The sequence below is a fragment of the Pongo pygmaeus genome, chromosome 16 (genome assembly GCF_028885625.2).
Source record: "Pongo pygmaeus isolate AG05252 chromosome 16, NHGRI_mPonPyg2-v2.0_pri, whole genome shotgun sequence".
Taxonomy (NCBI): Eukaryota; Metazoa; Chordata; class Mammalia; order Primates; family Hominidae; genus Pongo; species Pongo pygmaeus.
In genome coordinates this window covers 89,848,500-89,866,542 of record NC_072389.2, presented here as the reverse complement: position 1 = coordinate 89,866,542, position 18,043 = coordinate 89,848,500, and the positions used below count along the sequence as shown (strand labels likewise).

At 46.2% G+C, this 18,043-nt stretch overlaps 1 protein-coding gene and 1 long non-coding RNA gene across 2 annotated transcripts in view; one reads left to right on the top strand and one right to left on the bottom strand.

The window, feature by feature from the left end:
• Positions 1-18,043, bottom strand: part of FSD2 (fibronectin type III and SPRY domain containing 2) — a 31,616-nt gene that overhangs the window by 6,516 nt on the left and 7,057 nt on the right. The window contains exons 4-10 of the mRNA XM_054451755.1: positions 17,872-17,894; positions 16,388-16,509; positions 9,691-9,846; positions 7,368-7,502; positions 6,483-6,633; positions 3,526-3,659; positions 2,794-2,926 (exon numbers count right to left, since the gene is read on the bottom strand). Of these exons, the coding sequence (XP_054307730.1) occupies positions 2,794-2,926; positions 3,526-3,659; positions 6,483-6,633; positions 7,368-7,502; positions 9,691-9,846; positions 16,388-16,509; positions 17,872-17,894 (854 nt within the window). The remainder of the gene's footprint in view (positions 1-2,793; positions 2,927-3,525; positions 3,660-6,482; positions 6,634-7,367; positions 7,503-9,690; positions 9,847-16,387; positions 16,510-17,871; positions 17,895-18,043) is intronic.
• Positions 1-18,043, top strand: part of LOC129014394 (uncharacterized) — a 32,079-nt gene that overhangs the window by 13,182 nt on the left and 854 nt on the right. The window lies entirely within an intron of this gene.

The window sequence follows — 18,043 nt, the reverse complement described above, 5'->3', positions numbered from 1 at the left end:
TCACATTCTCCCATTCACTGGAATCTTTCTGAAATGTAATCTGATCTTGTTCCCCTGCTTTAAATCCTCCAATAATTCTCACCACACAGAGGATAAAATCCAAACTTTCTCCGACTTTCCTGCCTCATCTTCCACCTCTTCCCGTCATGGACCCTATACTGCAGACATACCAAATTCCTTATATTTCTCCAAACATGATCTTTCCGACTTCTTTCATACGTACATGTACAAAGCAATTATCTGCCTTGTTGGCCTAGAGAACTCCTGTTTATCCTTCATGCTTTTGTCCTTCCAAGTCTTTGTCCTTGGGACTCCTACAATGCTTTGTCCATAAATCTACCTTACCTTTAATATGTGTGCCTTTTGCATGCACGTCTCCCCAACTTGAGATCTGAGTCTTAGGTGGGTAGGGACTGTATCTTCATCTCTTTATCCCCCAGGACAGCACAGTATTTCACCGGGCAACAGATATATTGGCAACAGGATATTAAAATGAGACTCTCTGACTCAGCTTGGCTGGATCCCCAAAAGCCAAGAATCAAACGATGGGTGTAAAGAACTCCTGTATCTCATGGTGAGATGTTAGAAATAGACACCCTAGGCAGAGGTTTAGAAAGAGAGAGCCAAAAACTGGGTTCAGAGCTTTTCAGTGTAACAACAAAGGGTTGAAGTTGAAGATGCTTGAGGCTTTGTCTGCCCAGAGAGCTTTCTCATTCACAGAAAGGAAGAATGAAGTAGCAGTGGCCTCATCTAAGGTGTGTGTTTTTCCAGGACCAGGTGTGACTGGAAACCACCACAGGGATGCTGTTTTAGTGCTGTTTTTGAGGGGGTCCTGTCCAAGAGGGCTTCCTGTGAGGGTCAAGGAGACCTCAGCAGAAAGATGCTAGAGTTGTGTGGATGCAAAAGTTGAAGGGTAGCGAGGGGCCTCTGGAGGGAGGCGGACTGCCTGGGCCCACAGCTGCGGTCAGAGGGGCTTATGACAATGCCCATGAGAGTAGCTTTAAATGTTGCTTTGGTGCCAGTCAGGCAATACCTTTATTTCTCCTTACTCCTCTCTACACCTCCCAAACCTGGGTTGAAAGGGCAGAGGAGGAAAGGACAAAATTTTTTCCTCTGCACCTGCTGTTTCACACTGACACTTGCATACAGTAGGTGTTTAACCCATGCGCAGTAAAAAGGCTAGCAGGAAGCCAGGGTCAGAGGCAAAGCCAGGACCCAGCTAAGGAGGCTGGATAGTTTTCCATCAGTGGCCCTTCCAGCCCTAATAGGAGAGCCCCTTTGCTTCCCTAGAAGATCCTCTTGACTCTAAAAATCAACCTACTAAGAACTATTTTTGCCCTGGATATCAGGAAGCTGAGAGGCCATATTTATGTTTAATCTTAGAAACTGAATTAGCCCTTGAAGTTAACCTGTGTCCTTTCTTTTCTCCCATTGCTTTGATTTTTCTATTTCAGTGTTTTTATTTGCCCCTTATTTTCCCTGTTAAGTTTGGGAAGAAGTAAGGAATATGTAAGTAATTTCAACATGTGTTGTGTACCAAGCTCTAGAAATAGCTGGACCAGCCAGCCAGCCTCTTTGGTGGGCCACCCCGCCCACAGGGGTCATGCACCAGTACAATTATGGTTTTCCCCAACTTTGGAACAGACTCACTCCATGGCCAGTTTTCCATCAGGAGTTTTGCTGTAAGGTACCACAGTGCAGGAGAGACAGCACTGGGCTAACCGGTGGGAGACCTGGGTCCTTGTTTCTGTTCTCCCACTAGCCCACAGCATGACCCCTGTGAAGCAGGAGAACAGGGTCTGGGGGCAGGGAACCTAAGGACTTCCTAGAACTAAATTAAACGGAAAAACCCCAACCTTCTAAGTCCAAGTAAATAGCTTTGTATTTCAGCATGGTAGGAAACATCCTCTTCATTTGCATAGGGTGTACGTCCAGTAAATGACTTTGTAACTTCACTTTAGCCTCTTCATATACATAGGGTGTACACCTCTAGAGGATATTTAAACCCCAGAAAATTCTGTAACCCGGCCCTTGAGCCGCTTGCTTGGCCCACTCCCACCCTGTGGAGTGTGCTTTCGTTTTCAACAAATCTCTGCTCTTGTTGCTTCATTCTTTACTTGCTTTTTTTTTTTTTTTTTTGAGAAGGAGTCTCACTCTGTTGCCCAGGCTGGAGTGTAGTGGCGCCATCTCCGCCCTGCAGATTCAAGCAATTCTTCTGCCTCAGCCTCCCGAGTAGCTGGGATTACAGGCACCCGCAACCATGCCCGGCTGATTTTTATATTTTTAGTAGAGATGGGGTTTCGGCATGTTGGCCAAGCTGGTCTCAAACTCCTGACCTCAGGTGATATGCCTGCCTCGGCCTCCCAAAGTGCTGTGATTACAGGCATGAGCCACTCTGCCTGGCCTCTTTCCTTGCTTTGTTTGTGCATTTTGTCCAATTCTTAGTTCAGAATGCCAAGAACTTGGACACCTTCCACTGGTAATTCCTGTCCCACCCTCATGACCTCTGGCTGCTCCAGCTCTGGCAGCCTAGGACCCGGGGACCATGCCCTCCCAGGGGACCGCACCCTCCCCTGACCTCACCGTCCCAGGGGGCTCTTCTGCCCGCACCTGCCCGACCCCTCTTGCCCATACTCCTCTGGGTCCCCTCCCCATTAGGCTCCTCCCTCCTCACTCATTTCCAGGATTGCTTTTCCCTCGAGGCTGCCTCTGTGCCATATTCGGATTTGACCTGAATAACAGTGCACCTTCGGGAGGTTCACAGAACACCCTTGTGAGCGGTTGACAAAGTACCTGGTGAAGCGAGTGTCGCTGGGTGACAGCTCCCTGGCGGGGGTTCTCCTTTCACTTCGTACAACCGTAAGTCCATCTTCAGAAATGGTCAGCCGGGGATGGCAGGTGTCCTTGTTTAGGCGAAAGTAGCTTCCTGTGGGAGGAGGAACACACAGAAGACCCGCAGCCAGTCACTTGCTTTCTCCACGTGGGCGGTGGTCGCTGGCTTAGCTTCGTGTGGGATACACCTAAGCCTGGACCTGGCCTAGTAATAGGCGTCCAGTTAACAAGGATGGCAATTAACACTCATTGGGCAGTGTTGTGTGCCTAGTACCCCCTTCAGTCCTCACGATGACCCTTAGAAACAGGTGTCACTATTTCCATTTTGTAGATGAGGAAACGGAGGCACAAGGTGGTTAAGAAATCAGCTGGCAAATGATAGAACTTAAACTTGAACCCCAAGCCCCTCTGATTCCAGAGGCTGTGCTCTTTACCTCTAGCTGTAATGCCTGTATATGGATAAGAATTTCTAACCTATTTGCCAAGGGAAATAGGAATTGAGGGACTTCTTAATGATCCATTTGACTTGCAATTAGGGCAGTGTGGGACACCCCTGAACTCCTTCTGGCCTGACTTGCCACGTGTCCACATCTGTGCATATTCATCAATTTCCCAGTGAAGTCATAGCAGCACTGGGTCTACCACAGAGTGGCCACTTTGGGTCCCAGAGACTGTGTGGGCTGGGGCACAGACCTATGGTATGGACTGTAGCTGGCTCGCTCCTCACACTGGGGCCCCCCATGTTGAGGGCTCGCACATAGATAATGTAGCTCCGCCCCGGCTGCAGCTGCACCACGGACTCGCAGGTCGGGATGCCCACAACAGACCTGTACAAGGAAGCAGAGCTGCAGTCAGAATGGGGCTAGGACACCCGGGCCCAAGCACCAGGCATCCCTTTCAAAGCTGGAAGGTTTAACTCACTCTTGCACTCCTGTCCTCTGACCCACACTTAACAGCAGCACAGCCAGGAGTGTTGGCTCCCCCTCTGCATTCCCTCCCACAGTCTTTAGTCTGCTTTTCTCACTTCGTTGCTACTTCTTGTGTTTGTGGCTGTCTCCTCTCCAAGTCTCTCATTCTGGTTTCCCAGGCACCCGGCACCGCGCTTGGCATATGGCTAACGCTGCATCATGGAGTGTGCATGCAGTAGAATCCAGTGTGTCTCTGTCCGTCTGTTAGGATCATAATGTCTCTGAGGTCAGGGGCTGAGTACCGCTATTCTTATACAGTACTGGGCCCATAGAAGGCCCTCAATTCAGCCGGGTGCAATGGCTCATGCCTGTAATTCCAGCACTCTGGGAGGCTGAGGCAGGTGGGTCACTTGAGGTCAGGAGTTCGAGATCAGCCTAGCCAACATGGTGAAACCCCGTCTCTACTAAAAATACAAAAATTAGCTGAGTGTGGTGGCAGGTGCCTGTAATTCCAGCTACTCAGGAGGCTGAGGCAGGAGAATCGCTTGAACCTGGGAGTTGGAGGTTGCAGTGAACCGAGATCATCATGCCACTGCACTCCAGCCTGGGCGACAGAGTGAGACTCTGTCTCAAAAAAAAAAAGGTCCTTGATTCATGTTTATGAACAAACAATTCTGACTAGAGCTGAAAGGGTTAACTGCTGTTAACCCCCTGAGAACAGCTGCCTATTGGAAATAATCCAATGTATTTAAATTGTACTATACAGAAATACAAGCTCATAATTGCCACTGTCTATATTGCTGCGGTTGCCAACCCCATGTCAGTCCAGTGGGCAAGAGAAGTCTTTAGGATGATGCCCATTTACCAATACAACACCCTCACCCAGATGAGGCCAGGTTGTCCAGGTTATCTTCAGGCTGCAGCTCTGGGCCAGAGGGGCACTTTTACTTATGCATTCAATAAATATTAACTAAACTCCTTAGGTTCCAGGCACTGTATAGGGAGGCCCTCAGAAAAAACAAATGTAGTTCCTGCCTTCATAGAGCTTACAGTCTAGATGGGAAGAGCAGCATTCTTCAGGCAATCACTGGAAGGAATGTAAGATGGTAACCAAGACAAGTTGACAGTGTGCTATAGTGTATAATGGTGGGGGGAGGATGGCTTTTGAGCAGAGCTCTGAAGAATGCTGAGGAGGTAACTGGATGAAAAAGGGACAGAGGAGTCTCCTACATAGGAGAAGCATGTGCCAAGGCCGTGTGGCAGGAAGTAGCATGAAAAGTAGGAGGAACTGAAGCATGACCAATGTGGTGGGAGCTTGAGAGGGAGGGGAGCTGGTGTGGGAGGAGCTGGAGAGGCAGGAAGGGGCCAGAGCCCGTGAAGGAGTTTTGCCTTTTCTTCAGCAATGGGTCGCCATGATTGGATTTGTACTGGAAGAATACGCACCAGCTCTCAGGTCATCTCTCAGGTTACTGACCAGCCCTCTGATGACCTCATCATTGTGAGTTGGTCCCAGGTGTCAAGTGCTCCTAAAGTATCAGCATAAATTGCAAAGGAAATCTGAACGATTAGGATGGCCAGAACCACTGGACACACTGCCCCACTCCTGAGTATCTCCAGAGTGGATTACCAAAGTCAGCCTCCATGTGGCCATGGACATACAGATTCCACCTGGAACAGATGGATGGGTGGCATATGGCCACGTTTCAAGCCTGGCATTTAGCATAGAAGAATCTGCTTCCCTAACATTTGACACCAACAGCTCTTCATTTCTCCAGCTCCAGGTCAGTGCACCCCTGTGTTCCACAGCAGGGGAGCCCCTGGTCCTGGTGGCTGGTGCTGGCCTGCCTGGGTGGTTCATCCCCTTTCAAAAACTTCTGTAAACCAGAGGTAAACCTATGCTTCCTCCATTGTAGGCTGCTGTGAACTCATAAGTTCTGCAAGCCCTTGTGGTCACTGAGTCCAACCCTTATCAATTTGTGAACCCCTCCAGCTCTCTGAGAATGAGGGGTGAACATGAGCTTCCAGACAGTCTTCTGTGATAGATGAAACATTCTTTGTATATTGAGCTGCAATCTCTTTTGTTTTCGCCTATGGCTTTCACCCTCTCCTCTCTGAATTCTAGCTAGGTGGGTCTTTTAGTTCCTCCAGCAGCTCACTCCTGCCCCAGGGCCTGTGTCCATGCAGCCCCCTCCCCACGAAGCACCCCTGCATTCGCTGTTCTTGGGGCTCAGTCTTTCCCATCTGTTCAGGTCTCAGTTTAAACATCTTCTTTATCCAAAGTGGATCCTCACCTCCACCACCATTCTCTGTTTCATTACATTTCTTTTTCCTTCCTAGCACTGCATATTTTACACATTGGTTTGTTTTCTTGCCTTTTGTCTATTTCCCCACCAGACTGTCAGCCCCATTAGGGCAGGAAATTTGTCCATCTAGTTCCCAGTGCCTTGCACAGGACCCGGGTACTCAATGCTTGTTGAATGAATGAATGAATGGGAAACCTTACTTGAGCTAAAACAACAACAACAACAAAACCTGAGGTTCAACCAACTTATTCATTCACTCATCATTCACCTTCAGTAATAGCATTCCAGCTACTTCTCATGAACACTAAGCAACCAAAAATTGAGATTCCTGTGTATCAAAAATGCCAACCTTCTCTTCAGACTCCATATACTTCCTAAGCCATGTCACTGTATCAGGTGTCAGGGCTTTCATGCCCAGCAAATGCCCCTCATGACTCACTCAGTTACACCCGAGGCTTCTGGACTTTCAGCCTGGGTCAGCTCCACAGTGTACGAGTCCACAGGATTCAGGTTCCCAGACTCCCAGCAAATCAGCACAGCCTCTTCACAGCTCCTTATCTCTTTGGTTTTAATAATGGGGGGAGAAGGTGCTAAATGTGGGAGAAAGGGAGAGATGAACAACTGTTGTGTTCATTTCCAGCCATTTTGTTCAGAGCCATGGACAAACATCACAGCCACCTTCTTCCTCCCACAAAAGAGATTCAGTGCAATAAAAAGCAAACCAGGGAATCCCTTCCACATGTTCCTGGAGTAGAAGATGGATGCAAGGTTTAAATGTCAGTGTGACCGAGAGTAGCAGTTTTTTATATTTTGAGACCAACCATCAGAAAATGTCACTGTCACTGTCGGCCGAGTGCAGTGGCTCATGCCTGTGATCCCAGCACTTTGGGAGGCCGAGGCGGGTGGATCACTTGAGGTCAGGAGTTTGAGACCAACCTGGCCAACATGGCGAAACGCCATCTTCTAAAAATACAAAAAAAAAAAAAAAAAAAAAATCAGACGTGGTGGCAGACACCTGTAATCCCAGCTACATGGGAGGATGAGACAGGAGAATCGCTTGAACCTGGGCGGCAGAGGTTGCAGTGAGCAGAGAGCATGCCACTACACTCTAGCCTGGGTGGGACTCATCTCAAAAAAGAAAAGAAAAGAAAATGTCACTGTCAAACTAGGCATGTAGATTTTGTGTGTTAAATAAAAGAAAAAAATGTACACAGTTCTTCCTACCCTTCTGAATGAAATCAAGAGCGCTGCCATGTCTAGAAACCCATGACTCCTGTGTCGCCTTGAATGAAAGCCCTGCTATAGGAAACGAGCAGCCCATTACCTGTCATGTACACTGCACGCTCGCTAGAGGGGCTGGGGCCAGCCCTGTTGTGAGCTGTGACCCAAAATTCATACTGGGTATTTGGCACAAGGTTTGTCACTGAGCAATATGTTTCTTTGACGGTCACTGTAAACTCTGGGGAAAAAAAAAGATAAGAATTCAACCCTAAAAACTGGCCAAGTGGCTCCAAATTCATTATGCCGAATCCCACAGTAGTAGATTACAAAACTAGCTGTAAATTCCTCCCATCCCTGTATGCACTCCCTCTGCAGCATGACTTTGCTGCTCCTTCAATTCAGAGCTTCCTTCCTTCTCTCTATTCCTTGAAACTGGGCTTAGCTATGTGACTAGCTTTGGTCAATGGGGCAATAGCAAACGATGCAAGCAGAGGCATGGGAAGTGCTGGTGCACAGGGGCTAGCCCTCTTGCTGCTGGGGATGCTTCTACTACCACGTGAGCAAGCCCAAACCAGCCTCCTGGAGGATGTGAGACCGCAGGGAGAGAGACCCCAGCTGCCCAAGTCCTCCCGGCTATCTTATCTGAGACGACAGTAAATGAGGCCATCCTAGACCAACCAGCCCTACCCAAGGTGGTTCAGAATAGAACTATTTGGCCAGCCCACAGAATTACAAGAAATAATAGGGCCGGGCGCAGTAGCTCATGCCTATAGTCCCAGCACTTTGGGAGGCTGAGGCAGGTGGATCACGAGGTCAGGAGATCGAGACCATCCTGGCTAACACAGTGAAACCTCATCTCTACTAAAAATAGAAAAAATTAGCTGGGCGTGGTGGCATTTGCCTGTAGTCCCAGCTACTTGGGAGGCTGAGGCAGGAGAATCACTTGAACCTGGGAAGTGGAGGTTGCAGTGAGCTGAGATTGTGCCACTGCACTCCAGCCTGAGCGACAGAGCAAGACTCCATCTCAAAAAATAATAATAATAAATAAATAATAAATGTTTGTTATTTTAAGCCACTAAGTTGTAGGGGGTGGGGAGGGGGTTTGGTTATGCAGCAAAAACTGACACAACTCCAGACTTCCCCAGAATCTTGAAAGGCAGTGATAACTCCTTCATTTACGTTCGGATATCAGTTCCTTTATAGTAAAATGGTCAGTTTGAAAGATCTTTATAGATTGCCATGACACAGCCCCAATACAATGACTTCTGTGTATCTGCAGGGGGTGCTGACAGGGTTGATTTGTGGCAAAAGCTGGGGTTAATCAAGTCTGACTTCTTAGTCCCCAACCCCCCTTTTCAAAGCTCCTCACCCCTCTCCATGTCCTCTTTAGTCCTTATTCTGACCACTCTCACCCTCCCTCATCATCACTTAAATTTACTCTTACTTTTCTCAAGAATTCCCCTTCTTTCCTGGGCAGAAACACCATCCTCAGCTTCTGGAACTCAGCCCTCCACCTGCATGGTCTGGTACAATGAGCAGAACTTTGGGCAGGACGCCTACACACCTGATTCACATCCTCGTTCTGCCATAACTCACTGTGTCCTCACAGACAGCTTCTTTCTCTCTGAGTCTCAGTTTCCTCATCCATAAAATGGAGATCTCCAAGTCTCTTTCCAGCAATCCCACTCCAACCCCACATGCCCAGGACAGGCGCTGTCAGGCTGGCCCTAATCCCTTGAAATCTTCAGATGTTCAGCTGGGGCTCTTCTGTTGTCTGACCCTCCCTCCTTAAGAAAGAATGGCTTATTGATTATTGTAGTGTGGGGGGCCCTACCCCAGCTGTAACCCCACACCAGCCAGTCCCATTTCTGGGGAAAAGGATGTTGGCCAAGAGCTGCCCAGAGTGGAGGCCGGGAGCCATCTCAGGAGTTGTCTCCTCCTGGGAATGTGGAACTGATCACCAGCAGCCCTTCCAGGCTGCAGAGGCCCCATCACCCCCATGGGGTCTGCAGATGAATCCTCCAGCTTCTCCTGCAGCACAAGGCTGCTGTGAGAGGAGCACCAGCCTGACCCTCAGATGCCAGGACAAGCTAGAACGCAGCCAGCCCAGCAGGGCCTCCTTGACAAGGGGCACCCCTGGCCCCTCCTGCACACAGGGCAGCCAGAGACTGGTCCCAGGGACAACTCTGACCCAATGGCTGTAGATATGCTCCAGACCCCTTTGCCTGGCCTTGCTGTCCTCCCCAGTCAGGCCCCAGCGTGCCTTGCTAGCCCTCTCTGCCCTGTTCACCTGCCTGCATCCAATCCTCTGCATGTGTAGACCCGTCCTGTCTCTACCATCCCAACTGCCAGGAAGACAGGGCCCAGGCCCCTGAGGGGCCTGAACCATTCCCATGAGCACGGGCATGTTCCTGGCAGAGCCTCACCTGCTTGGTCCTTCCCAGGTGAGCTGTCCTGCACTGGCCGGTAGGACAGCTGATAGCTCTCCACAGTGTCGTCGGAGTATAAGCTCCAGCACACTCGGACTGAGGAACCTGTGGCTGAGTTAGGGACCTGTGGATTTATGACTGGAGCAGAAGGAGCTACGAAAAGAAAAGAAAAAAAAGCGGAACCTCTAATAGAGGTGTGGGGTGAGAGTGGCCCCTTTCCCATGACCGTTGATCCCCCCAATGAATCCACAGCCTTTGGGAATGGAAGACAAAGTCCAGAGTAGACAAGGATGGGGACACACAACCTCTCAACCATGAGTCTGCAAAATACAACCAGTATATCTATTCTTGCTTTGACAAGTGCAGATGAGCTCAGGGAGCAGGGGTCAGTGACAGGGACTCAGGCCAAGACATAGATTGTGAGTCCTACTCCACGTTGTGGGTCCTCTGGCCCTTCCGTGGCACCTAAAGAGGCAGGACAACCAGGATCACAGCACTGCTGCCTCAGCAGAGAGAAAGAAGCCTTCAACAAGGAGGCTCTGCTTTCAATGATGGTGTGGGGAAAGGGGGCATCCAGGGAACAGCTCCCACATTAGTGAGAGAAGATTGGGGTGGCCCAATTGTGCTTTTCAGAACCAACTTCTTTAGAGTCCATCTACCAAGTTAATTCTTTTCTTCTCTGTAGGTGAATACTTATATCTCCCCCACCCCTATACCATCTCACACACACAACCAAGAATAAGAACAAGTGGTGTTTTTCCTCCATAATTCTTTTTTTTCTCTCTCTTTGAGACAAAGTCTTGCTCTGTCGCCCAGGCTGGAGTGCAGTGGCGTAATCTCGGCTCACTGCAGCCTCCACATCCCGATTCAAGTGATTCTTGTGCCTCAGCCTCCTGAGTAGCTGGGACTACAGGCGCACACCACCATGCCCAGGTAGTTTTTGTATTTTTAGTAGAGACAGGGTTTCGCCATGTTGGCCACGCTGGTCTCGAACTCCTGACCTCAAGTGATCTGCCTGACTCTGCCTCCCAAAGTGCTGGGATTACAGGTGTGAGCCACTTGTGCCCGGTCCTTTCCTCCATAATCCTTCTCCCATGGCAGCATCCCCATCCCAGACTTTTAATATCCTTAGTTTCAAAGGTTGAAATTGATCAACCCATGTAAGAGCACAGCTGAACTTAAAGGAGTTGACTTAGTTTTGGTTCATCCTTTGCTTTCTGGTCAGGGGCTGAAAGATCATAATGTGACAGAGGTGAGGAGGAAGACAAATAACTTATATCCCCAATGACAGAATCCAGGGTGCACAACAGATGCCCTGCTAGACACTGTCAAATACAGCTTCACCTGGAGATGCAGTGTAAGAAAATGGATGGTTCTGGGAGCTTTAAACCCCTCAGGAAGCACTAGATGCAGGCAGGAAGGTGATGATTTATGTGAGATCTGGACACAGAAAAGTGAAGAAAAATGTCTCTGCTTCTCAAGCCGGATTTGGGCAATAGTGCTTTTCCTTCCCAATGACTAATGATTATTTGGGCAGCACCATTCCTAGATGGGGAAAAGAACCATCCAGTGGACGTCATAGCTCTGTGAAATCTCTCCTTGACCCAGTGAGTCTAAGAATGGTCCCCAAGATCTATGATTAAAGATTTGCATTACAGTATGGTTTACAATGGTAAAAAAAAAATTAGAAACACCCCAGTATCTAACAATTGAGGATTAAATAAACAAATGAAAATATGTAGGCACTAAAGTGATATTGTAAAAGAATTTATCAGGGTGAGAAAATATCTATCAAAATTGTTTTGCTAAAAAAACAGCAGATTTCAAAACAGAATGACTCAATTTTTATAACAAAAATACTGTGCAAGGAAAAAACCTAAAATGCTATACACAACATTGTCCACAATCATGTTGTTCAGTGTTGGTGAGAAAGGGAAAGCAAGCAGTTGAAAAATGAGGAATTACAGAGTATCCTTATGAATAATCACAATAATATTTTATTTCAATTTTTTGAGACAGGTTCTTACTCTTGTCACCCAGGCTGGAGTGCAGTGGGGCAATCATAGCTCACTGCAGCCTCACTCTTGGGCTCAAGCAATCCTCCCACTTCAGTCTCCCAAGTAGCTGGGGCTATAGGTGTACGCTGCCACACCAAGCTAATTTTTAAGATTTTTTTTGTAGAGATAGGGTTTTGCTATTTTGCCTAGTCTGGTCTCAAACTCCTGGGCTCTAGCAATCTGCCCACCTCAGCCTCCCAAAGTGCTGGGATCACAGGCATGAGCCAGCACGCCTGGCCAACAATAATACTTTAAAGAGCTACTTGGCACCATGTAATATGTTGTACATAAGTTATCTCATTTAATTCTCACCATATTCCTATGAGGTATTATGATGTCCATTTTTACAGATGAAGAAACCAAGACTCAGAGAGGTTAGGTGAATTGTCCAGAGTCACACTGCTAGGAAGTGGCAGAGTTGGGATTCTCACGAGCTCCATAGAATTCCAAAGCCCATCTCTTAACCACTATGCTAAAAACAGATACCCAGGAGGAACCTCAGAGATGTCAGCCTCTGTACTCACTTATGAGCTAAAGACAAAAATAGGAAGTTAGAGGGAAAAAATACTTGTTTCTAAATCCTTTTTTTTTTTTTTGAGACGGAGTCTCGCTCTGTCACCAGTTTGGAGTGCAGTGGTGCGATCTCGGCTCACTGCAGTCTCCTCCTCCTGGGTTCAAGCCATTCTCCTGCCTCAGCCTCCCGAGTAGCTGGGATTACAGGCGTCCACCACCACAGCCAGCTAATTTTTGTATTTTTAGTAGAAACGGGGTTTCACCATGTCGGCCAGGATGGTCTCAATCTCCTGACCTCATGATCCACCCGCCTCGGCCATCCAAAGTGCTGGGATTACAGGCGTGAACCACCGCGCCTGGCCTTGTTTCTAAATCTTTATGATTTTTTTCAGACATTGACGTTTCCTACTCAAAGCTCAGGGGGTCTGCAGGGTTTTCTACAATAAAATCATATAATCCAGCTGGCCATGGTGGCTCACGCCTATAATCCCAGCACTTTGGGAGGTCGAGGCAGGTGGGTCACGAGGTCAGGAGTTTGAGACCAGCCTGGCCAACATGGTGAAACCCCGTGTCTACTAAAAATGTAAAAAATTAGCCAGGCATGGTAGCGGGTGCCTGTAATCCCAGCTACTTGGGAGGCTGAGGCAGGAGAATCACTTGAACCCAGGAGGCCGAGGTTTCAGTGAGCTGAAATCACACCATTGCACTCCAACCTGGGTGACAATGTGAGACTGTCTCAAAAAAAAAAAAAACAAACATTCATATAATTCGCAAACAGAGGCAATTTCCCTTTTTCCTTTTCAGTTTGGATGCCTTTCTATCTTTCTCTTGCCTAATTGCTATGGCAAGGTCTTCTAGCACTACATTGAATTGGAGTGTTGAGAGTGGGCATCTTTGTCTTGTTCCTGATCTTAGAGGAAAAGCTTTCAACTTTTCACCACTGAGTATGATGTTAGCTGTGGGATGTCATATATGACATTTCTTATAATGTTTGCTCTAATCTTTATTATTTCCTTTCTTCTGCAAAATTTGGGCTTAGCTTGTTCTTTTTCTAGTTTCTAGAGGTGTAAAGTTAGGTTGTTTATATGAGCTCTTTCTTTTTAATGTAGGTGCTTATTGCTATAAATTTCCCTTGTAGTACTTCTTTTGCTGCATCCCATAAGTTTTGGTATGTTGTTTCATTTTCATTTATCTCAAGGTTTTTAAAATTCCCTTTTGATTTCTTCTTTGGCCCCTTGCTTGCTCAGGAGTGTGCTGTGTAATTTCCACATATCTGTGAATTTTCCAATTTTTTCTTGTTATTGATTTCTAGTTTCATACCACTGTGGTCATAAAAGATACTTGAGGCCAGGCAGAGTGACTCAGGCCTGTAATCTCAGCACCTTGGGAGGCTGAGGTAGGGGGATTACTTGACACCAGAAGTTCAAGAACAGCCTGGGCAACATAGTGAGACCTCATCTCTACAAAAACATTGAACAAATTGGCTGGGTATGGTGGCATGGGCCTGTAGTCCTAGCTACTTGGGAGGCTGAGGTGGGAGGATTTCTTGAGCCCAGGAGTTGGAGTTTGCAGTGAGCCATGATCACACCACTGTACTCCAGGCTGGGCAACAGAGCGAAACCCTATCTCAAAATAATAATGATAGTAACAATAAAAGATACTTGATATGATTTAATTCTTTTTAAATTTGTTAAGGCTTGTTTTGCAGCCTAACATGTGATCTAGCCTGGAGAATGTTACATGTGTGCTTGGGAAGAATGTGTATTCTGCTGTTGTTGGATGGAATGTTCTGTGTATGTCCGTTAGGTCCATTTGATCTATAGTGTTAAAATGGATCAAAAGGAATAAAATACTTAGAAATAAACTTAACTGAGGAGGTGAAAGACTTGTTTACTGAAAACTATAAAACACTGATGAAAGAAATTGAAGCAGACACAAAAAAATGGAAAGGTATCCTGCATTCATAGATTGGAAGAATTAATATTATTAAAATGTCCATATTATGCCACATGATCTACAGATTCAAGGCAATCCCTATCGAAATCCCAACAGCATTTTTTACAGAAATAAAAAAAAAAATCCCCAAATGTATATGGAACCACAAAAGAACGCAAGTAGCTAAAGCCATCTTGGGAAAGACAAAGCTAGAGGCATCACACATTCTGATTTCAAAATATATTACAAAGCTACAGTAATTGAGACAGTATGGTACAGGCATAAGGACAGACACATAGACCAATGAAACAGAATTGAGAGCCCAGTAATAAACCCATCCAAATGATCTTTGCTAAGGGTGACAAGAACACACAATGGGGAAAGGATAGTCTCTTCAACAAATGGCATTCGGAAAACTATATCCACATGCAAAATAATGAAATTTGATCCCTATCTTACACCAGAACAAAAGTAAACTCAAAATAGATTATTAAAGACTTAAATGTAAAACCCTGAAACTGTATAACTTCTTAAAAGAAAACATAGGTGAATAGCTTCTTGACATTGGTCTTGGCAATGATTTCTTAGAGTTGACACCAAAAGCACAAGCAACAAGACAAAAAATAGGCAAATGGCACTACATCATACTAAAATAGCCTTTGCATAGCAAAATAAACCATTAACAGAGTGAAGAAACAACCTACAGAATAGAAGAAAATATTTGCAAACTATCTGATAAGAGACTAGTATACAAAAAAAAAAGAATCTTCTACAACTCAATAGCAAAAATCCAAACCAAATAAAAAATGGGCAAAGGACTTAAATAGATATTTCCCCAAAGAAGACATAGAAATAGCCACCTTGTATATGAAAAGAGTGCTCAATCTCTCTAGTTATCATGAAAATGCACATCAAAACCACAATGAGATATCACTTCATACCTGCTAGGATGATATTGTCAAAAAGCGAAAGGAGGCTGACCGCGGTGGCTCAGGCCTGTAATCCCAGCACTTTGGGAAGCTAAGGCAGTCGGATCACTTGAGGTCAAGAGTTTGAGACCAGCCTGGCCAACATGGTGAAACCCTGTCTCTACTGAAAATACAAAAAATTAGCGGAGCGTGGTGGCGGGTGCCTGTAATCCCAACTACTCAGGAGACTGAGACTGGAGAATCACTTGAACCTGGGAGGTGGAGGTTTCAGTGAGCCAAGATCGTGCCACTGTACTACAGCTTGGGTGACAGAGCAAGACTCTGTCTCAATTAAAAAAAACAAAGTGAAAGGTAACAAACGGTGAGAATGTGGAGAACTGGAACCCTTACATACTGTTGGTGTGAATGTAAAATCATGCAGCCACCATGGAAAACAGTATGGTGGTTCCACAAAAAAATTAAAAATAAGCTGGTTGTGGTGGTGTGTGCCTGTAGTCCTAACTACTCAGGAGGCTGAGGTGGGAAAATCATGTGAGCCCAGGAATTTGAGGCCAGCCTGGGCAACATAGCAATACCCTGTCTCTGAAAAAAAAAAAAAAAAAAAAAAAAAAAATATATATATATATATATATATATATATATATATATCAGAACTATTATATGATCTAGTAATATCACTCTGGGTATGTATTCACCAGAACTGAAATCAAGATCTCAAAGATACCTGTGTTCCATGTTCATTGCAGCATTATTCACAATAACCCAGACATGGAAACAACCTCAATGTCCATCAATAGATGGGTGGATTTTAAAAAGTATGTGTATGTATACATATGGAATATTATTCAGCCTTAACAAAGAATGAAGTTTTACCATTTGTGACAACATGTATGAATCTTGAGGACATTATGCTAAGTGACATTAGCCAGTCACAGAAGGACAGATACTCCATGATTCCACTTACATGCGGTATATAAAACAGTCAAACTCTTAGAAGCAGAGAACGGAATGGTGGTTGCCAGGGGCTTGGGGGAAGGGGAAATGGGGAATTGTTGCTCAGTGGATACAAAGATTAGTTATACAAGATGGGTAAGTTCTAGAGGTATGCTGTACAACACAGTAGCTGTACTTAACAATATTGTATTGTACACTTTAAAATTTGTTAAGAGGATAGATCTCATGTTAAGTGTTCTCATCACAAGAAAGAAAAAAGCTCTGGGTAGTCTGAGCCTGCAGTAAAGTACACACACAGGTGAGCACCTGGAATGGTGTTAATGGAACCCATCAGCTGCTCCACATCAGAGAAGTCCAAGGTCTGGTCTTCAAACTCAGGCTGTGCAGAGATTTCCACGTCTGTTTTTGTTTTCAGGAATTTCCCAAGTCTGTTGGTATAAAAAGACACGCTGACTAGAATGGAGGGGCATTCTCCTTAGAGTATATCTATAGTGCTGAGTCACTGTCATAAATGAAGAAGGGCTCTTTGCTGAACTTTCATTTAGTTACAAACAGCTGCTGGCTGCCATCTTCCATCTTTTTTGGAGATTGACCTAGGGGTCATCAATGGGGATGGGTGGGATTGGTTTGTGCCTTTGAGGGAGAGGAGAAAGGGTAAGGCCATGTCAGAGGGTGGGTAGAGGGCGATCTGCCAACAAGATCCAGAACCACACCCTCTGGAAGATCTCTTAGGTGCTAACCTGGGAGTTCCCACTCTCAAGTCACTCCAGGCCCAAGAGGTACTGAGGGTCCAGACTCCCTGGGCTTCCTCTCCACATGGTCAAGTGCCCTCAAGTTGCTGATCATGGGACTCGGGGTCTCCTTGTATCTGCTTCCTGGCAGTCACAAAGTTTGTAAATGGCAGAGGCAGAATTTGAAACCAGGGCCAGTCATGATGGCTCACACCTGTGATCCCAGCACTTTGGGAGGCCAAGGCAGGCAGAGCACCTGAGGTCAGGAGTTCGAGACCAGCCTGGCCAACATGGTGAAACTCTGTCTCTACTAAAAATACAAAAAAATTAGCCAGGATGGTGGGGGACACCTGTAATCCCAGCTATTTGGGAGGCTGAGGCAGGAGAATCACTTGAACCTGGGAGGCAGAGGTTGCAGTGAGCTGAGACCTCGCCATTGCACTCCAGCCTGGGCAACAAGAACGAAACTCTGTCTCAAAAAAAAAAAAAAGAATTTGAAACCAGTTCCATCTTTGCCAGAATCCCTGCACTTAACCCTTACATTATGAAACTTCTATGTTCATGTTGCTTTATGGACATTTATTTGATTTGATTCTCACAAAGCTATCCTCATTTGTAGATAAGGTGGCTTCTAGACTGATTGGATTTGCCCAAGGTCATGAGGGTAGCAGGATTTGAGCTGCTATCTGTCTGACTCTAAAATGTGAACACTTTCTGCAACCGGACAGTCTGGGTCCAGGCATAGCAGGGGGAAGTTGGGGGTACTCCACAGATCTCAGTTCTTTCTGGTGAAATGAGGGGCTTGTGGAGGAGAGCTGCCCACAGGCTTGCTGACTGAGCCTCGCCATACACGCTCCCTGCTAGCCCTGAGATCCTGAGATTCAATACTAGATGCTCCTAGTGACCGCACACCATCATTCCAAAGCCAGTGCTAATTTAATCAGGCTTGACACAAAGGCTGAAACTGGAACCATATAACCAAATGGAACTGAGTCTATTTGGATAACTAAAGTTGAAAAAAGTAAAAAAGGGAAATACATATTAGAACAAATGTATTACCTGTCAGCCATAGCCACTGCATCCTAAAAAGGAAAAGGAGAAAATATTAAGTTGATTTTGGAAATAAATTTCTTTTTTCTTTTTCTTTCTTTCTTTCTTTTTGTTTTTTAAATGGAGTCTCGCTCTGTCGCCCAGGCTGGAGTGCAATGGCGCAATCTCGGCTCACTGCAAC